The sequence below is a fragment of the Sinohyriopsis cumingii genome, chromosome 18, assembly GCF_028554795.1.
Source record: "Sinohyriopsis cumingii isolate HCF-2022 chromosome 18, ASM2855479v2, whole genome shotgun sequence".
Classification (NCBI taxonomy): Eukaryota; Metazoa; Mollusca; class Bivalvia; order Unionida; family Unionidae; genus Sinohyriopsis; species Sinohyriopsis cumingii.
Genome location: NC_142978.1, coordinates 89,500,494 through 89,523,871, shown reverse-complemented (window position 1 = coordinate 89,523,871; position 23,378 = coordinate 89,500,494). Strand labels below are relative to the sequence as shown.

Sequence of the window (23,378 nt, the reverse complement as noted above, 5' to 3'; positions counted from 1 at the left end):
TGATATTTACTGTACTATTGGACTGCAAAGATTGCGCTCAGTCACTTTCTTAGTGTTTGTTTTACACTCACCACACACATCGTAACGTAGGAGGCTTTTCTTCCAGCGTTGTTCCAAGGATTTTATTAACCTTTGTAGTCTAGGTATATACTTGTTGTAGATGTGGAGTAAGTAGTTTTGTATGTATCACCATGTCAGTAGCAGGCGAATAGAATATTGAGATTGTAGATCCGTCAATATGTCTTTGCATGAGATAGTTTTACATTTAGGTCATTTTGTAAACTTTGGTGGCATATCCGTATTTCATGAACACATTCATTTATTATTGTCAATTGACTTTTGAGATGTCAAGTGGTTGTCACACTTTAATCTTAGATACAAGGATGAATTGTAGAATTTAATGAACGCTGTCCGCTAAATTAGTTCTTGTGACGATGAACGATACAACTTACTCATTTTTCATTTGTCTTTGTATTTTTGTGAAAAATATGTCAAAATAGAATTTGAGGTTGTGATTCTTACTATTTGAGCAAGGTTACGGTAACGGATAATATTCGTCTGTGACCATTTCTTATCAAGGCTGTCAAATTTTAACTGCCAAAGATATTCTGATAGAACTTTACACGGGTTTGCACCTTATCAGACATTATTCATCCATTAACTTAAATTTCAAGATTTATTTTTAGGGCAGCGGGCACGATAAGGATATATCATTTGCAGTTGTACTTTTTATGTTCTGATTGTCTAATAGTCATACATTAATGCTCAATACTTTTAGTTAACGCTTTGAAAGTAGGTCACATTCCATGTCTGCAACATAAATTCTCAGTACTGCCTTAATCTAGTAAGTATTGATAATTTTAGAACATGTGTAACCTCAAGGAATAAAGAATAATAATTCTTCATATGTTTTTACTAATCACTTTTGTCTTTTTGATGAATTACATCTATATCACATAACCTCGTATTGTAGCTCTTCTTATTATATTGTAATATCACTTGTGCTGTTCAGATTGATGTCAAGTTTATCGTTCTATCATGGGATCTTTTAGCTGTTATATAGTTGGTTCAATACGATTCCAATTTGCCAGACTGCTGCGTTGTGTTCTGGCTTAATTTGAAGGGATCGGTAGAGAGCCAGAAGAGCTGTATGTAGATTTCCTTCTTGTCTAAGACAATATGCAAGTAGATTCAGGCATGTATCAGGAAATATTGTTCTTTCATTAGTGTATGACCAGGCTAGGTTAATCAGAGAGATTTGTCTTTGCATTAGCATATTTAGGGCTGAGTAGGTCAGATACTGAAAAAAGTACAGGTAGGGTCTGGCATCCACCACTGCCCAATCATACCAGTAGTGTTTGTCTGGATCTCTGAGGGCAGGATCAGAACCTATTGACCGGAACATTTCATAACAAAAGGGAGGCAGAATGATGTGAGTCTCTGACGGTAGATATGTAACAGATGCAGCTATACATGATTCAAACATTTGGCTAGTTGTCATGTTTTCCGAGAGAATTTTCTCCATGGTTGGAACCTTTAGATGGTTCTCCATACGTGGATAATAACGCATTACTTCAGACACATGGTGTACCACTAAGTCCTGCTCTACAGCACTTAGCACTGCATCAGCATGAGCTAGATATCCCAACCTGAGATAGAACCCAGCAAGTTTGAGTTTCCCTGATGCAACGTCCGATCCTGTTCCATGAAGGAGGAACTTATGTGCATTATCCAAATCTTCAAGATGAAAGATCTGTAATGCTAAACATGATGATGCCAATTGGCAGCCAATGTGACTGGAGAGAAACCTTGTCAGTACAGACAATATGTCCTTCATATGTCTGCTGCTTGTCTGGAATCCATGGATCAGTGTGAACATAAGATCACGTGTTACATTTTGGCCCGACAGTTTCAGGAGCTTGTCGTAACCCATTTGTAGAACATTGAGTACTTCGGTGGCAATGATAGTTTCAAATTTGAACACCGGTATTTCATCCCCTGCCACTATTACTAAATTTTCCATTTTACTTGGTATTTCCTGTAAAGTAGACATTCTACTACAAGCATTAGACAGTGCTTGGCCAATTTGATCACAATCGGTCATCACCAGATATTTGAATTCCATATCAATTAGGCTGACCAATAGCTTGTACAACTTCTGCCTCACAAGTCCCGTCATTTTCCCTAAAAACATATTTTCCTGGGGAATGAAATAATTTGGGCAAATTCCGTCTTTAACCCAGTCACATATTGTTTTCAAAAGCATCTTTAAGCAGAACAGCAGTTTATTAGGTTTCCAGCAATCCTCTGCTGTATTATCTATCAAGTAGAACAATGCAGTCTTGCAGTGGTAACTACTAAGACATTCCCCAATGATAGGTTCGATGAAACTTTTTTTGATGATTTTAATCAAAATGTAACAAGCCATTTGTATGTTGTTCAGTCTCCACATCCGCTCTCTCTCAAATGAAGTAAAGGAGATTCTAAATTCAAGACCTTTCTCTCTGCTTTCAGCAAATCCAACCGGAACTAGAAATACCCCCGTCTTAAGGATATTCTCTAAACGATGGCGCGAAATCCAGTTAGATCTTCTTGTCCCCAACAGCCATGGTATAGTTTCCTGTAGCCAACTATTTACTCCAATGCCAAATGTCTTGTCAGTATTTAATGGAGGGGATATTTTAGTCACTGCTGACCCATGCCTGTCAAGATCAAGGTCTAGAACAAGACGTGAAGAATTCAATACTATCCGACCGTTACAGTCAGCATCCAACATGAAGTTTAGGTCTATATCTCCTCTGTGCAGTGGTCTAAAGCCATATTGAGTCCATATTAGCCTTTGTAGCTTACAATACCCAGGGGGTGTATGCTCGTCAGTTACCACAAGGAAATTTACTTTTCCAGGGACTGCATCTTGCATATTGGTTGTTGCTATGATGAATGAATGAAAATGCACTACATCAAGATCTGATTTCAGGCCCGGTATGGTTGACCCTTCAATTTGACTGCCAAATATCTTACAGGATGAGTTGTTTATAACATCGGTTCGTCTGACATATGTGTCGATGAATGATTTCAGTTGCTCACACTGTTTCCATGTGTTCTTCCTTCTACAGCGGATCCCTTCATTGACTCCAAGTTGATGCAATATTTCCATCAGAATCAATGAGATCTGCGAGAAGGTATCTGCCGTGTCTCTGTGTGCCATAGCTTCTGAAATAGTAAACAATATCATAATAATAATTGTAATAATGACGATGATGGTGAGGATGAAGGGAGAACATGATAAACTTTTGACACTTGATGACGTGGTACCGAAACTTGCTAATGGCAAAGTCCTCAGTAAACTTGATGTCCGTGAGGCATACTGGCATGTGAAACTTGATCAGAAATCAAGTGAACTAACTACAATAATTACACCATCCGGGCGTTACAGATGGGCGAGGTCACCATTTGGACTAAAGGTCTAGAGCGAAATATTTCAAAGAAAACTCACTAAAGCAGCTGGAGATTTGGATGGTTTTTTCACTATATCAGATGATATAATTTTTGCTGGACGTGGAAGGTCTGAATAAGAAGTGAAACTAGATTAGAGAAAATTGCAAAAGTTATACAAGCTATGGATCGAACGGAATATCATGTGAAATGATGACAAGAAAGAAGTAGGAATGGATAAAATCATTTTTCAAGACCGATCACCGTCGGGATAGTAAATTCAATATTACCAACTTACGAAGACGTTTACTGTGATAGATCGGCGATGTTGTTAAAGCCCCAAAAAGCAATACCGATTGCAAAACAACTAGGAATGAAATCTAGTGAAGTTGTTCGTGAAAAAATTCCTGGCGCAATTGATAATTTGCCGGTAAAGCGTTCTCGACAATGAGGGATAGACTAGCACGGTTAATTAGACGAAAACCGCAGCGAGTAAAATTACCCAGCACTGCAGTTATGCCCGCAAATGTCAATAAAATAATAAATCAAGCCGCAAATCAAAAACTAGCGGAACCGGCTGCTAATGAAGTTGTTCCCACAAAGTTTGCTAACGAAATGATACCGACGAATACAAGTTTTATTTCAGGAAGTGGTCTTCGTGTTAGACGACCATGATTTAGATCATGGCAATTATAATAAAATGTTCAAACGTGTATCCGATCTGGCGTTATCGATATGGGCGCCCCGGTTCTCAAAGATGAATCAATACACGATTATCAATTTTGTTCTTATGACGCAAGACAACCAAATCAGCGTGGCCAAATCGAATTACAAGTTCAAGATACAAGCAGATACTTCTTACGCGCTGAGGCATTTATTGAGGTAGAAGGAGAGCTTGTAACAGATGTTCCTCTTAATACAGCATATGGAGCTGATCTCATAGTTGAGTTTGTTAACAATGGTATTATGGCGTTATTTGAAAGTGCCACCTACATGATTGATGGAAGAAATGTTGAAACAATTCAAAAGGACGTTGATGTTGCTACAACAATAATAGGTTTAGCAAGATATTCAGATGATTATACTATATCATCTAGGCCGTCAATGATGTTCGCCAAAGATAACGCTGATCATCCTGAAAGTAACCAGTATGATATAAGACGACCAAGAAATAATGCAGGCGCTGCTGATATTGATGCTGAAAACATGATTATTAACACCATACCAAATTACAACTTAGGTTTTGCTAGACGCAAATTAATCTTGAAAGATGGTCGTAGAAGATTTTCATGCGCTATTCCATTATCTCATATCTTTGGATTATTTTAGAAATGTCAGAAAAGTTATCTTTGGAGCGAAACATATAGTTGTACTTGTGAGAAAGGGTAACGATAATGATGCTATTTTGCGACTAGCCGCTGTTGCTGAAGGTAAAGTAATTTTATTTAAACTTTCATAATGGATGCCAGTAATGACCCAATAGCTTGCTGAAGAACAGCGATTACTTTCTTTTATGGATTCAGGTCGTAAATCATTGCTATCATGGATGTCAATGAGCACAATGAGCACAGATAGTATTCATAGTAATATTGCTGGGTTATTTACATGGCATATTGCATCACAACAAGGAGTTTCTGCACCAAGACACATATTTATCGCTTTACAAAATGCTGAACGATTAAATAATCAAGAACGTAGTCATATGATAATTGATAATTTTAATACTAGTGAGGTTTCTGTACGAATAAATGGACACTACATAGTACGTGCATATCATCGTTTAATGACATTTATGAGACGTGATCAACATATAGATACCGGTCTACAAATTTCACACTTAGATTTTAGAAATCTGTATCCGTTCTATTATTTTTCATTGGAACATCTTGATTTATCCAGACAATCTGTCGTTGATATACGCTTTAGAGCTCGTGTAAACCCAGCTGGTGGTGCTAATTACAGAGCAATTGCAGTAATTCTTTCAGATAAATCAATGTTACTTGAAGGTGCTGGTGGAAGAATGAGGGTTATTGACGCTTCAGTAGAAAACATGTAATTAAATCACGTATCATATTATACAAATGTCGCATAGCCAGGTTAATGTCACGCTGACTGCCGGTCAGGTGAAAAAGTTACAATCAAAACTCGCGGGTAAATGCGGAACAAAAATATCACTAAAAAAAGATCAAATTTCTAATGGCGGTCCAAACAAATTACCATTAACCAAGACTCAACTTAAACATTTTAATTAAGCCTTGGAATCAAAAACAGGGGTTCAACTTCACCTTTCTCCGAGCGCTATTAAAGATATGGTTAAAGTTGGTGGTATATTTCTACTTCTTGCAGCTATACCAGCGTTAATTGCCGCTGCCGCTCCAGCTGTAGCAAAAGCAGCCGCGTTAGGTGCTGTTGTAACCGCTGCTGGAATGGCATTAAAGAAAGCAACAGGAAAAGGATTAAGGAAAGAGGGAAAGGTCTAAGATTACCATGAACCCCTTATCGATACGGAAAAGGTCTGAACCTTCCAGGAACACTTCGTTAGCAAAAATCTTTAGTTTCTTACCGATTTCAAATTTCAATTTACTTGATGCTGCTAAAAAATTAAATATAAAAAGTTTTAGAGGTGTTTTTATGCGTGATCAAAATAACCAAACAATTTTGGAACAGGTATTATTAATCTTGATGATAATTCAGGGCCTGGTACTCATTGGGTGGCATACGCAATTGTTCCACATGGAATCGTTTAATTGATTCGTATGGGCTTCCTCCACCAGTTGAGTTTTTAAAATACATAAACACAATAAAAACTCAAGTGTTTTCAACGCCTTTCAACATTACCAACACAAACAATGACAAATTCACCTATATGTGGTCGTGAAGTAATTAATGTACTTGACGCTAAATCAAAGTCTTCCAATGCCCCTCATAAAGCCGTTCATGATTATACAAGTAACCGCGTCGTTTTAAACAGATCTTAATGTATAATGGTTGATATTTACGGAAGATCTTCTTCTACCAGTGTTATCACTGTGGGCAAGAAAAAAAAGATGATATTGATTTGTCAAATTTCGCGACTAAAGATGACCTTGCTGAACTTATGAACCTTGCTGGAGTTGACCGAGATGAAGTTGCTATTTTTCAGGATAAATACGGTGTTTTAAAAACGAGCAACATCAAATGGAATGATATAATTCGTAGAGTTCTTGGTGCGGCCATGGATAACATTCCATTATTTACTAATGACGAAAATTTAAAGACTCAAATATATAATTTGCAACTATTAGACATGAAATTGCAAGAAGTGTTGCTAATCGTTTGCTTAACACTGGTGATATAATGACAGGCGAACTCAGCATGATCGGAAAAAAGATAGTTGTTTTAAGAGATCCAACATCTGATGAAGATGCCGCGAGAAAAAAAAATGTGTGGACGTTTACTACTATACCACAGATGGTAGATTATCCACGTTGCGGGACGAGTTCACGTAAGTACGTTTACAAACCTCCGTAGAAACTTTAGAAAACTTAGTGAAATCGCAGAGGAATTCTTTGGTGCTCCGTTGACTGCTGACGTGAAGCTCTCTCACATCAAGACGAGCATTGAAACGATTAAGAAAACACTAGAAGATGTCGTAAGTGGAATTCCTGAGAATCGTTAAAAAAAATTGATCTGATTAAAATCCCCCTGGGAGTAACTCCGGAACAGATTACCAACATATTATACACAGTATCGTCTGGATTCTCAACATGGTCACATCAAAATTAAACTCTCAAACATACTACAGAAGTCACTGGTGTGTACAGACTGTCTGTGTTCAGTGATGCAAATTTTGAGATATTTACAACGTATCCCTGGCGGCATTCAACCGATAAGTTTTCTGGAGTTGTGTCTGTCATATTAAATAAAGGAAACGAAGAAACATCTATTCTCGATGCAGCAGATAAGAAATTAACCGCAACATCTTACTGGTGGTGTCTAGAACTTGTAGCTGAAACACCACAATTGGTTACTAAGTAAAGTATAATGACTCCCTATTATATAATGAATTTTGAAAAGATTATGCTATTATTTATGCAATTAAAAATTACAAATATGACGGTATAAAAATATCTGATCAACTGAATCCTGAGAAACTGATTTGTGATTTTGAATCATTACATCAGCGAAAATTTGTTTGAGTTTGTGATTTGGATTTTTAACGTAGCTTTAACAATTTTCCAGTCATCTCGCTACGATGTCTGCAGGGTGGAAAGTTTATAGTGATGTCTAGCAATGAGGTATCATGCCGCAGACATGTAGCATGATGTACCACCCAGTCACATTATCTTGACACCAGGCCGACCAGTCCTAACACTAACCTCTTAATGCTGAGCGCTGATAGTACCATTTTTATAAGTCTTTGGTATGACTCGGCCGGGGATCGAACCCAGACCTCCCGCATCTAAGGAGGAGTCTCTAAACACTAGGCCACCGGAGCGAAAATTTGAAGATAGGTGTATATTTCCAGAAGAATAACGATTCATTAAGCTGAATGAACAATCTAAGTTGCAAACCTAGGCGAGAGTCAAAGATACAGTAGTTGAAAAATTCGTTTCTCTCTCACGCGCGATTGAAAAAATTAGATCGGAATTATCTCACGACTACGAAACAAAGAAAATATTAATCCACACGTAAGGCAGTTGAAAAAGAGTATGTCAGATCGTGAAACGTTTTATTGTAGAAGTGAAAAGGAAAGCGCTGTCAGCAGTGACCGTAGTGATTTTGAAAGTGAAAGTTATTGCAACTGCTTGCGTTTCAGCTTTGTCTGTGGTAAAGGATTGTGAAAATAAAAACAAGGATAAAGTCACTAGTGAATGTGATAGAGGAAGTGTTAACAAATAAGAACACATGCAATATTTATTCTGATTATAACATTTATTCTGATTTTATTCAGATATAATTTTATTCAGATTATAATATTTATTCTGAGTCAGATTTATTTTTTCAGATTTATTTTTGTTTTGATAATATTTTATTTTATTTTATTTTATTTTGTGAAATTATTATATAATGTTTCATTTTTTCTGTTTCTAGTAGGATTTTCTTTATTCTGAGTGCCATTTACTCTATTAAAATATGAAATCAATCCTATAATTATTTATTTTAGTATCATTTACCAGAACAAATTTTGAAATGTGATCGATGATCACAAATTTAAGTATCATTTACCCCAGCAAATTCAATAATCAGTGAAGAATAAGATTTTCATTTTTATTCTGATAATAATATTTATCCAGATTAAAATAATGATTCACATTCTAATAATTATTCAGATTATAATATTTATTCTGATAATAGTTATCCAGATTATAATATTTTTTATATTTTTATATTTATTCAATTTTTTAAAATTCAGATTATAATGTTTATTATGTAATTTTGTTTTCAGCAGGATTTTAACAATTTTGATTTTCATTACCCGATTAAATTAAAAAATCTGAATTTCTCAATCTGGATTACCCTCTACCCCAGCAAATTATGAAATCTGACTGCCTTGACGTTGTCAGGCTGAGTACCATTTACCTGAAATCTGGACGAAAATCAGTAAATAATAAATTCTGTTATAGTATATTTATTTGTTATTTGTGAAATTATCATTATGTAATTATTTATTTATTTTGTTTTCGATGAGACTTTTATTATTTTGATTATCATCTCCCCCATCAATCTGATGAAATGTTTTGATAATCTGATTTAGTTTGGCTAATATACCCGTCAATTTGATGGAATTGTTTGATAATCTGATTTAGTTTGGCTAATATACCCGTCAATTTGATGAAATTGGTTGATAATCTGACTTTAGTTGGGTACTATACCCGTTAAATCTGTGAAATTAACCATTAATCTGAAATAATATTAATAACGATAAAATCATTTTGAAATAGATGTTAAAATCATTGAATATAAAATTGTTAATGCATTTTACTAATAATCTGATAGAATTTGGGTATATACTCATCAATTTGATGAAATTGTGTGATAATCTGAAAAATTATGATTAATATACCCATCAATTTGATTAAATCTGTTTTTTTTTAAAAATCAGATTCAATGATGTTATTATCATTGAAATTTATTTTTATTCTGCATTGTGAAGGGAATTAGATAATATCATTTTAAGCTGGTCAAATCCAATGCAGGAATATGGATAATTCAGAATCTGATCTATATCGCACACAATCATAATAATATGCTCTCGCTGCAGTTCATTTAACTGTTCCTGCGTTAATAAAAATTCTTCATCGCCATATTCATCAATAATTATATTAAAACTAAATTTTTCAGCCTTGCCTTTGTCAAGGGTGGATAGTTTTAATATTGTTCTGACGGCACTTTCAAGTATCGCTTTGTTGTATACAAAAACTGATACATTATATAATACCCCTTGATTAAATCAAGAAATAATTATTTGTCAAACTCCAACTTAGTCTCTATAACATATTATATAAAACCCTCTATGAAAAGATCTTTATGATGTTACATACAAAATTATATTCAAGAATGCATGTCGCCAATCAAGCGCGTGTCCGTTCTGGTCAGTAAACTTTAAATGTATCCTTGATAATATCGGATTATGACATCGCAGATAAACGGGACTAATGGGTTCTAACATGATCATAAATTAAAGTTGTGCTTGAGGTTTAAATATATATAAAATTTATCTCTCTTGACAAGTCAAGGAAAACAGGTGTTGATATCGCTGCTTCATTAGGAAAATCACCAGGAGGTCCATTGGCTAAATACCCAGGAGAAAAACATCATCCTCGATGTAATTATTGTGGTCCTGGAACCCGACTTGACATCCGACTTGACGAGCGAGATCAACCAAGACCCGGAGAGTATCCAATAAATGCTATTGATCACGCATGTCACGTTCATGATGTAGCGTATAAAAATTTACAACAACGACATATTGCAGATGTTAAGTTGATTCACTCGTTAAATTCTATAGAAAATAGATCACTCAGAGATAAACTTGCTAGTTTCGTAGGAAAATCTGCGATGAAAGGTAAACTAGTACTAGGGACCGGTAATTAATCAGCCGGTTATGATAATGGAACTGATTTATTATAGCCGAAGATGATATTTGAGGAGTAGAGCAGCGATTAGTAAACTTGCTGATGCAGCAAATGTCACACGTTCTGTTGCTGAAAATTGGTTAGCACGACAGGCAATATGGCAAATTTAACTATCAGCACCTTAAAATAAAATCAGTATGCACATTTTGATGTCAGCGCTCCTAATGAAGTTCATCAAACAGATATTTTGTTTATACCACACTATACCGTTAAAACTGGTAGACGTCAATCACACACATATAAATACACGTTGACTGTCGTTGACGTTGCAAGTATATATAAAGAGGCAAAACCGCTATCAACTACACCAGCATCTGTTGTATCTGCTTTTGAATGAATTTATCAACGAGGACCCTTACAATGGCCACAATTTCACCGGTTGATCCTGGCAAATAATTTGTTGGTGCAATATCATCTCTGATGAAAAAACATAATGTCAAAATCAGACGAGGACATACAGCAAATCATCGTGATCAGGCGATTGTTGAACGATTTAATCAAACACTGACGAGCGATTGTTTGGATATGAGAATGCAAATGAAATAATTCAGAAAGACAAGAGATCTCATGATTTGGTTGCAAGACTACCATGTATAATAGCTACATTCAATAATGAAATTACTCGTGCAATTTCTATGAAACCCATCAATGCAATCACACAAAAAAACATACCAATACAACGACAAGACTCCTTCTCAAAGGAACCAGTACTAGGTAATGTGACTGTAAGATATTTATATGAACCTGGTGAACTCGAAGGTGGTAAAAAAGAGCAACTGATCCTATTTTAGTGTGACGACACATAACATTTCCAGTGTGGTAAGATCCACGGTTAGACCTGCAATCTACAGATTAGATTCGACTGCTGCTCAGCGTGGATTTGTACGTGAACAATTACAAGTAATTCCTGAAGACACACAATTACCACCGTCTTCACTTTTGTGAACTAGCGCCTTGACGTCGATTAAACTCAAGACAAGTCAGTAACACATTTTAGCGTGTCACCAAGACTACTATTAATTCTATATACGGTAAACTGTCTTGGATTATTATTTGAATACTGCCACAACATTACTGTGTTACGGCTCGCACAATGATTATTCTGTTGCTGTTTCAATGTCTTTATAAATTCAGCGTCGAGATCAAAGTCGGGTTTATTTTTTGTGACACTGTTTATTACTTTTTTTTTCTTACTACATCATCGCTATTGCCAGCAATGGTTTCCTGAGTTTGATTTATACTTTCTGTGATGCTTATGATAACCCTCTGCAACTAAGATATTCTTCTGACTCTAGACACTGCGAGATAAGCTAGGTTTGACCATTCGATGCGATCATCCAAAATCCAAATATTAGTATCAGAAATAGTTAATCCTTGTGACGAATGAATCGTTATAGCATATCCCAGCGTCCACGGAGTTTTGTCCATCGTTAACGCGCTCTCAACAACACTTACAGGAACTAAAAGAATAACATTTAACACAATATTTTGTTTACTACCGCAACCTGGAATTTCAACGTCGATATTTTGCCGTCGAGTATCTGCTGGTCGATAAGACAATGCTACAGGTAGATTTGAAAACTTTATGTAACAGAAATAATTGTTGTTGAAGTGTATAACGAACTATCTTTCTACTTGCAACTATCAAACCATCTGGTCTCCACATATTCCAAAAATCATTCATAGGAGTTTCTGAAATCATCTCACGTATTATTTCACAATGAATTTTATTTGGTTGGAGTCTGATTAATTTCTTAAGCTAGCTTAATTCTGGATCAAGCGCTTATAATCATTAGTTATTTCCTCATAATAATCTACGAACGTTTCTAATCATTAATGCAGAGACCATGCAACAAAAGGTGGCGGTTGACCATGATCACCACACATTATCTCAGCAATGTTCTTGACAACAATCAATCAAAAAATATTTTTAATGTCTCCAACGACACTGCACATATTTCATCTCAGATAATAATCTTTGGAATATATTTTTTACCCATTCGTTCAGGAGTCTATGCATCCCCCTTCCACCGAAAGAATCTGTGATAAGTATGAGATTTAACTCCTCGTTCGTTCATTTCTCTGGCGAGTCTATGTGTAGGGGTTAATACAATTATATCAACCTATCTTGAAGAACTCCGACAAAATAATTCGATCACACGTGTTGGTTTACCGAACCTCACGGTCCATTGAGATAAACAGTCTTATGTCTGGTCACATGATCATATACTGATGGTGCTAATGACAATTTTGATATTCGATATTTTTTCGGTAATAAATATCCTAGATTTCAACGTCGGCAGATTCAGTATAACTAAGTATCTTTTTTGTTTTATTCTCCATTAGCCCCACGAGGCATCAGCGCCGATATGTAATTGTTCTAGCAATACTGCATTCTTTTTAGTGATATAAAATGAATATGTGGCTACTCTAAGGGCGGTATCAGGACATTTATTTATCATCGATAATAAATTTATCGAAATGTACGCGAGCATTAAAGATTCTACATTTGTAAATTGTGGTGACTCACAACTGTACCTAACTTTTTTGTCTGATAAGTTAACATTACTTTGACTTATAAATGTGTTTCTCTTCGTTGTATCAGTAATAATACAATCAAGTTCAGCATCATCTATAATTAATCTTGTACAATGTTGTTCATGATCATATTATCCTCCTTCGGTAAATTTCATAATTATTTTTCTGCCAAGATCTTTTGCAATTTTATTCTCAAAATCAGTTATATCAGGATTTTCATCATCAGAATACTTCTTTTGTTGTGGTGACCAAATTTGTTTCTGCGGACTATATGATGTAATTGTTTCACTTACAATCAACGATATTAATACATTTTACATCGAGCATATATCGTAATAAAACTATTGCAGTTCAACCTCGTTCGCTAACATGTTTTCCAAACCAAACAGCGACAATCTGATGAAGGATTTTTGGTACACATTCGAGCGACTCAATGCAAGTAAATACAGTCAAGTCAAAATCTGCTAAAGGTCCGTTTATCTTAACCCTTATCATCTCGTGCGTTGGATGTCCTAATCTCTTAAAGTATTAAGAAAACTTTCCCATTCCAAGAAAGTTTCCAGGATAACATGCAACCATATCAACCGAGATAACGTCCTTATAATTGTATCTGGTGTTCTATAATCCACCATGCCAGTACTATATCGTCAAGAAAATCAAACCTTGTAGGCTTCCACGAATTTTCTCTCAAGCAAAATGAGCTGCGAATGATAGAATCGTAAAACAATTACTGAGCAATTTTTCATGATCGTTGGTGTATTTTGACACAATATCTTTCATTTTTGTATGAAGAAATTCAGTTCGATAAATCTCACCATTAGGTGTTACAAACTGATCAAATTTATTTGCAACATCGTCACGAAATTCTTTCTTGGCGCTATGAATACTTTTAATCAGAGTTTCCGTCAGATGAACCAGAGCTCGCCTCCGCAAGTCATGGGTTCTTCTGTCAAGATCGAATCTAGCTTTAGAAGGTTCGATTGTAGATAATCTTTAAAATTCTTCCATATTATAATTAAGGCAAATATATACTTAAATTGAAGTATAATTATATATAATGATTCAAACAAAGAATAACTGAAAATGACTAATGATGGGTTTTACAACTCGCTGTAAGAAAGTCTGCGTAAACAAATTCTGTAGAATTCACCTACAAAGCGTACGAAGAGGGAGTCTAGGACCAAAGCCGTGTTTGAAGTGTGGTTTTGGGGTTAGAGGAGAAACGCAGTGGTGTGTGCAATGTGGTGGAAAAAGTACAGAGAGCTAAAACGATAGCATGATTTTTAAAAAAATAACTCCATTAATGACAAGGTCATAAAAGCGCCGAAGACTATCTCGCCAGATTTTCAAAATATATATTTAGACAAATAATATTTTTATATGTAATGGAGCATAATGAATTTGTGAAACATACCATCATACAGAATTCTGAAGCAACTCGTGATGATATCATCAGGAACTGTCGACTAAAAAAATCAGTACGGAATGTTATTAATACTGTTTATCTCGTATTCAATGCTGGAGGGAATAAAATGTATCGTTGTCATAAATGTATCTATGAATGTTTTCATGGATTAATCGAAAAAATTTTGTGATCGATCATATTATTCCAGATCCAAAAGATAATTCCTTGGGTAATTTACAAGCTATTGCACAGAGTCAGAATAGAAAAATTTGGAAATACTGGCTGTAATGATAAGAACACCAAAGCAGTTGTAGCGACAAATGAAGAGACAGGCGAAGAAATAATTTTTCAATCAACAAATGCACCTGGCAAATATTTTGATATTTGCAGGAGTTCAAGACACTTTGTCGCAAATAATATAACCAGATCGGCGTTTTCGAAGAAGTATAAAAAAAAAATAATTAATATTTCAGTATATCCCATTGTTACATACAAACACTCTTGATGAAGGGAGATAACTCTGTCGGATAAATGATAGAACTATTAAAAAGTTATCTCGCCTGTATTTTACAATAGTATTATCTTATAAATTATTAATTTTTGGTTAATTTTCTTTCCATCGTGTTGCAAACAATATAACTAAATCGGTATTTTCAACGAAATACACATAAAGGTATGTTACTTCAGAGTATGACTCTATTGTAAGACAGAGAAATTCGACGTCAATTACTTTGTCATTGGACAAAGTCAAGGGATATAACTCTGGTAGGTAAAGGAAGAGCCTATATCTATTGAAAACAATTATTTACTGATGAATAATGGTTTATTTTCGTTGGTTTATTAAAAAAAATTATCCTTATTTTTCTGAATCCGTTAGGTTTCTTGCCTCCTCTACAAACAGCGAATAAGCCACCCCGATTTCGTGAGCTACTTTTAGATTTCTAAGTATTGGCTAGCTTATATAGCATAAGACCCGTGTATTATTGGGGTTCTCTCCAAGCTCGAACTTCTGATACTCCTTGAGAAGTAAAGTCTGTTTTTTCATCGGCAATGGCAACTACAAAGCTAACAGCAAGAAAATAAACCGGACGATGAAAAACTGCATGGAAAACTGTACCATCAAGAGAGATATGAATCAATATAATATGTGCAAGTATAAAACTATAAAACTATACAAATTTTAAATTGCATTGAATTATTACAAACAGAACCAAACTCAGCGCACAAACAGCACCAGGAATAAAAAAAAAGAAAAGAGGCGAGGCATAGAGAAATAAAAGAACTTGAGAAATATTTCGACACAGAAAGAATTGAAACATAAGAGGGAGCTTTTCTGAGGTGTTCCTATAAAAAGAAAATTGACACGACAAAACTACCAGCAGAGAAAGAAACCCATCAGTGGGAACAATGATTGCATCTTTAAGTATGTAAAAAAAGACTTCACAAACCTAACGGATATTTTGAACATGAATGGGCAGAATGGTTTCATCTTAAGACCCAAAGGGACAGATCCAATCATGCTATATGGTGATATGGAAATTGCTGGTGGGACAATTAAATTAAAAGAACCAAAATCATTTCTGAGAAAGATTAAAAGGAGAACAGGAGAGCTACATATTAAACACATACCATTGAAATCCAACTCAAAGCAACGGTGAAAAATTTTCAGCAAAAGTTACAATTTAAAGTTGTAAGGGCTAGAACGGATACAGTTCCGGGATACGAAATAAAAATGGCATTATGAGACGTTTGCACACATTGGGGTGGAGTTCTTCCAATATAATTTAATTAAATTATGATGAAAGTTCCACCCTGGCTCGTAAGGTTAGAAAGTTAAATTAATGACGAGGTTGATTTACAGCTCTGAGCCCCCAGTCAGCTATGCCGACGGTTAAATTATAGAGAACACGAAGATGAAATTCAATCAATAACAATTTAATAAATTCGATAATTTAAAAACGATAACTTCCAATCACTCGTCTTTCCCTCGACCAAGTGACGGCCTAATTCATCCCGTGATTTACAGTGTGAGTTCGATTTTCCCCCGTCCTTGCATCTACTCATCTATTTCTTTCCCGCTAATTCCTTCCTTCTTTCCGTTCCTTTAACACCTCCTTCGACTTCGTTTCCCTCTCTACTATTTCCTCCTCCAATTTCGCTCCCAGACTTCAACTTCTCCTGACTTCTCCCCTTTCTTCTCCTTTCCTCCGTCTCTCTATCTGAGACTACGGGACCAAACTGTAACTGGTCTGTCCCTCAAAGCTTCCTGTGAAACACCACAAGGCGTTAACATATGTTTTGTCGAATCTCACCTCACACTATATCGACAATTAATCAGCAGGTAAGGCCATCACGGTTTCGGTCACGCATGCGTACACATCGAAATTCCCACACACTTCTTGCAGGGTAAACAATAGCGTAATAACACGGTATCAGCGAATTGTCATACAAACATCAATACATTGCGTCACATCAGTATATACACATATATATTTAATCTCATTGTACTACAATCTGACAACAATCAGACGCATGTCTGTACATTACACAAATATTCAACAATGGCAAAATCTATAATCATATGAACACATGTGTTAGTCTGCTTATAAAATACCCACATAGCGACGAATTACAATATTAACTCTTACGACGGCTAGCAAGCTATATAATTCTTTACAAATATCAACTCATTTCTTCAAAATATGCAAACATATTAACAAAACAAAGTCATTCTTCGTACTACAATTCTAGTAATAATAAAGTATACATACGACCTACAATTAAAATGCAGTCGCATTCCACAAAGACCGAACAAATATCAAACTGACCTTATTTGAAGCTCTCTGTACTTAGAATTTCCTGTTCTAAGATTTTCCCGCCAATAACGAATGGCTATTCGGAGTTACGCTAACCTCCACTCTGGGTAATTTCTCTTAGCGAACTAATTCTTGCCGGAAGACGCGGAGATAACATTCTACCCAAATGAAGGTCTCTCCCCATCTCGATTCTGATTGGGTGGCGCTGTGACCCTGTCCAATCGTCTTAGTGGCCAGTTCAACCTGTCTGTCTGTCTGCAGGGAAAAGAAGTTAAGACACTCCCACTTCTTCAGGCAACTTCTTTTGATCTTGGACAAATATTTCCACACCTAGGTCATAATTGGCTATCTGTGGCTTCGCAACTCCGAGGTCCGGCTCTCCACTTCTAACCACGGCAATCTTAGGTAATGGATTAGTGGTAGCCTGCGGCAATGTTTAACATCAAACAAATGGCTTGTCATAATCACTTTGATAATACATGTTTCAACTGGGCTACCCTGGGTCGGGGTAAACATGACACATTAGAATACAAGAAGTGGAAAAAGAGAAGTTCTGCACAATCAAAACGGTCCTCTTTTTAATGGATTCCTTATAAAAACTTGGTACAAAGGATGTATTTTGTATGTATGGAAAAGCGGGACGCACTCCAAAGAGGTGCAGGTAAAAATAAGAAGAAAAAAAACCACAACTACGAGTAGAACAGTTACACCACAGAAGTAAGACGATCTTCCCTAGACAGACAAAAACACAACCAGCATTAAAAATAGAAAAATCAAAAGAGAAACAGGATAAACAACAAAGACAACAATTCCCAGAAAAAGAAAACGAGTTACAAGAAGGCAGACATTTTCAAAAACAAAAGTCTAAACAACAGCAACAACAGAAGCAACAACCAATCCATAAACAGAAACAGCCAAAAAAAAAAGAACCGAATGAGAAGCAAAATCAAATACAGAGTAAACAGCAGAACCAACAACAAAAGCAAATGGAAGTGAAAGAACAACAAAAACAAGAACGACAAGAACAATAAAAGAAGCAGAAAAATTAGAACCCCAAGATGAAATAGGATAACAGAAGCAAAAAACGACCAAATAAAACACTAACTAATTAGCAGAAAAAGGACAGAGGATAAGAATAGAGAAAGCGAAACCATCTACAAGCAAAGAATCAGAAAAAGTACAATTGAAAACTACCCCGAGAGAGAGAGAGAGAGAGGAAAAGGAAAAAGATCTACAAGCTATCGTCCGATGATGAACTGTACCTTGAAAAAACATGACATTGTTGAGACGTCAAGTCTACCTATATAATATGAGAAAGAATACAGAACAAGCAACCCATACAAGTCTTAAGAAAACAAACACACAAGCAAAATATACAATAAGAGAGAGCGCACTGGCACAAAAAAAGACAAGCTAGGAAGAAATACATAAGTAAAAAAACAAACATTGAAAAGAAAAAATGTAACGAATAGCATTCACCTTGAATAAATGCATTAAGCATGCGGGTACACTTACAGTTAGGAAGGTGGGCCAAACTACATGATCTGAAATGTTCATAAGAGGGACGCCCCCCCATAAAACTTCAAAAGAAAAAAGTACACCTTCCCACCATGTCACCACGTGCTGGGTGCTCTTGTACACTCCCCAGGGTTGATTATGGGGAAAGGCGTGTAGAAGTCTGTTGTACGTAGAGAAGGCCCCATTTGTATGTTGTGTGCCGTCCACAGAGTTAAGTTATAGAATAAGTTAGTGTTGTGCCGTCCACAGAATTAAGTTATATAATATTTCATGTTGTGCCGTCCATAGAACCAAAATTATATATAATACTGTGAATACTATGCTATATGTACTGTGCTAAGATTTTATATTCTGTAAATATTTCGTATCGCCCCCTGAACTTGATAGAATATCGTTTGGTAATCTAGGGTTTCGCATGGGAGTTGTACCTTCCTTAGATCTAAGATTGTAAATATCGCCCTCTGAGCTTGCTAGAATATCGTTTGGTAATCTAGTAGTTTTAAATTTATATTTATTATGTAATGAATTTTGAAAATATTAATGCTATTATTTATGCAATTAAAAATTACAAACATGACGGTATAAAAATAACTGATCAACTGAATCCTGAGAAAATTAGTTGTGATTTTGAATCATTACATCAGCGAAAATTTGTGTGAGTTTGTGATTTGGATTTTTAACTTAGCTTTAACAATTTTTCAGTCATATCGCTGCGATGTCTGCAGTGTGGCAGTTTATAGTGATGTCTAGCACTGGGGCATCATCCCGCAGACATGTAGCATGATGTCCCACACAGTCACATTATCTTGACACCAGACCGACCGGTCCTAACACTAACCTCTTAAAGCTGAGCACCAAGCGAGGCAGCTGTTAGTACCATTTTTGTAAGTCTTTGGTATGACTCGGCCGGGGATGGAACCCAGACCTCCCACATCCAAGGAGGACGCTCTAACCACTAGGCCACCGGAGGGAAAATTTGAAGATAGATATACATTTCCAGAAGAATAACTATTCATTAAGCCGAGTGAATAATCTATGTTGCAAACCTTGGCGAGTCAAATATACAGTAGTTGAAAAATTCGTTTCTCTCTCACTCGCGATTGAAAAAATTAGATTGGAATTATCTCTCGAATACGAAACCAAATAAATTATTAATCCACGCGTAAGGCAGTTGAGAAAGAGTATGTCAGATCGTAAAACGAATCATTGTAGAAGTGAAAAAGAAAACGCTGTCACCAGTGACCGTACTTATTGTGAAAGTGAAAGTTATTGCAACAGCTAGCGTTTCAGCTTTGTCTGAAGTAACGGATTGTGAAAATGAAAACAAGGACGAAGTTACTAGTGACTGTGATAGTGAAAGTGTTAGCAAATACTAACACATGTAATATTTATTCTGATTATAATATTTATCCTGATTTTATTCAGATTTATTTTTTTTGAGATTATAATATTTATTCTGATTCAGATTTATTTTTATTCTGATAATATTTATTTTAATTTTATTTTGTGAAATTATTATTATGTAAATTTTTTTTATTTTTTTCTCTTTCTAGTAGGATTTTCATTATTTTGAGTGACATTTACTCTAGCAAATTATGAAATCGGTCCCATAATCAGTGAAAAATAAGATTTTCATTTTTATTCTGATAATACTATTTATAAAGATTCAATTATTTATTTACATTATAATATTTATTCAGATTATAATATTTATTCAGATAATAGTTATTCAGATTATAATACATTTTGGATTTTGTTTATATTTATTCATATTCAGTTTTTTTAAATTCAGATTATAATTTTTATTATATAATTTTCTGTTTTAAGTAGGATTTTCACAATTTCGAGTTTCATTTACCCCATGAAATTAAAAAATCTGACTGATTTTCTCAATTTGGATTAGCATTTACCCCAGCAAATTATGAAATCTGACTGCCTTGACTCTGTCAAGGTTGTGTACCATTTACCTAAAATCTGGACGAAAATCAGTAAATGATAAATTCTGTTATAGTATATTTATTTGTTATTTGTGAAATTATCATTATGTAATTATTTATTTCTTTTGTTTTTGGTGAGACTTTTATTATTTTGATTATCATCTCCCCCATCAATTTGATGAATTTGTTTGATAATCTGATTTAATTTGGCTAATATACCCGTCAATTTGATGAAATTGGTTGATAATCTGACTTTAGTTGGGTACTATACCCGTCAAATCTGTGAAATTAACCATTAATCTGAAATAATATTAATAATGACAAAATCGTTCTAAAATCAATGATAAAATCATTGAATATAAATTTGTTAATGAATTTTACTAATGATTATAGGTTACTGCATTTGTATGGGAAAATACGAACGATTGTTTTTTGAACGGAATACTGGCGTGTCTAGTTAAAATTGATATTTGGAGTCACATTGTGAATGAATGTGCATTGCAACAACTTTTCCATTTGATCTGGAATAAATAGATTTTGGTATTTTTCTCGATGATATGAAATTTCGTGATTACGGACTGGATTTGTATGTGACAATTCCACATGAAATACATGGGATTGAAGAAGCTAGGGAGAAGCGTGTTGACATCTCCAAATGTGTTTCTGTTTCTTTCACTGAATGTTCGAAATCATAATGTGGGGAAAATATGAAGTCTTTCAATTGCATTTATCAAAAAGACGCTATGGAATTTAATGCTTATTTTATTTTGAGTGCAGTAAGGAGGATGTAATTGCATTTATCATCGAAATTACAGTACAATTTCGAAATGTTTAATCCAGATTGAGAACCTATGACATGGCTCATGTAATTTGGATTTGCAGAACTAAGAAAGTACAATTTGAGGAAATTCAGGATGTAAAACTGTAAGTATATTTTTTTTGCCATTCTTATCACCAGCTAAAGAAGAGTATATGACTTGTCACTTGTATGTTATTTGTAAGGACCTTATCTTGCATCTGTTATATACTGTAGTAGCCTAAATCCGAAACAGTGTATCAACGCGGAATGTGCCAAAGCAGCTGGTATGTAGCAGTCCACGAAACATCTGTGTCAGTTCATTCAGAAACAAATTGAAACAACCACAACGTAAAGCGCTTCTACGCGAGGGTACATGATTTGTTTACAAATCAAAAGTACTGGCGTCTGCGTCCATTGTTTGTTTACAATAGAAAGTAGTTTCTTTTTGCACGTGAATGCTGTAGGTATATGCGCGCGCGGGTTCAATATCGGGTAATATTGCACGATACTGACAATGTAAAGTTAACGCTGGAAAAATGAACATATAATAATCTGATATAATATGGGTAATATAATCATCAATATGATGAAAGTGTGATAATCTGAAAAATTATGGGTAATATACCCATCAATTTGATTAAATTCGTATTTTTAAAAATCAGATTCAATAAATTTTATCATTGATATTATTTTTATTCTGCCTTGACTTTGTCAAAGGAATCAGATAATGCCATATTAAGCTAATCAAATTCAATGCAAAAATGTGCATAATTCAGAATCTGATCTCTATCGCCCACAATCATAATAATATGCTCTGGCTGCAGTTCATTTAACTGTTCCTGCGTTAATGAAAAATTCTTCATCGCCATATTCATCAATAATTATATTAACACTAAATTTTTCTGCCTTCACTTTGTCAAGGGTGGATAGTGTTAATATTGTTCTGACGGCACTTTCAAGTATATCTTTGTTGTATACAAAAACTCTTCATACATTTTATAATACCCCTTGATTAAATAAAGAATAATTATTTGTAAAACGCCAACTTAGACTCTATAACATATTATATAAAACCCTCTACGAAAAGATCTTTATGATGTTACATACAAATTTATATTCAAAAATGCATGTCGCCAATCAAGCGCGTGTCCGTTCTGGTCAGTAAACTTTAAATGTATCCTTGATAATATCGGATTATGACATCGCAGATAAATCGGATTAATGGGTTCTAACATGATCATAATCCAAGAGGTGCTTGAGGTGTACGTGTATATAAGATATATCCCTGCTGGGCCTGACTGGATTTTTCAAGATCTATTTGATAAGTGCTATCAATTGCATCAGATACAAGATTGACTGCAATCGTTGATGTTATATTTACAACACCGGGTAAAATATAACTACCTCCACCGTATGGATCATTGTTATGTTTAAGAATAGCTACTAGTGGGGCTATTTTACTTCAAGTAACAAAAACTTGAATGATAAGAATCAGTTGAATGTACTGATTGAATTGAATATATCGGTTATTTTAAAAACATAATTATGCAATTGTAATACTTCTAAGACAAAAGATGTTCTTTCTATAACTCAAAATATTATCCCATCAGTACCGTGTTTACCACTAATGATGATATTTACTGTACTATTGGACTGCAAAGATTGCGCTCAGTCACTTTCTTAGTGTTTGTTTTACACTCACCACACACATCGTAACGTAGGAAGCTTTTCTTCCAGCGTTGTTCCAAGGATTTTATTAACCTTTGTAGTCTAGGTATATACTTGTTGTAGATGTGGAGTAAGTAGTTTTGT

General features: G+C 34.9%; 1 protein-coding gene across 1 annotated transcript; it reads right to left on the bottom strand.

The window, feature by feature from the left end:
• Positions 1-1,048: 1,048 nt before the first annotated feature.
• On the bottom strand, positions 1,049-3,212 carry LOC149777410 (uncharacterized). Its single transcript, XM_089941393.1, has one exon. It carries the CDS (start codon positions 3,206-3,208, stop codon positions 1,049-1,051), a length of 2,160 nt encoding a protein of 719 aa, XP_089797519.1. The 5' UTR covers positions 3,209-3,212.
• Positions 3,213-23,378: the final 20,166 nt, after the last annotated feature.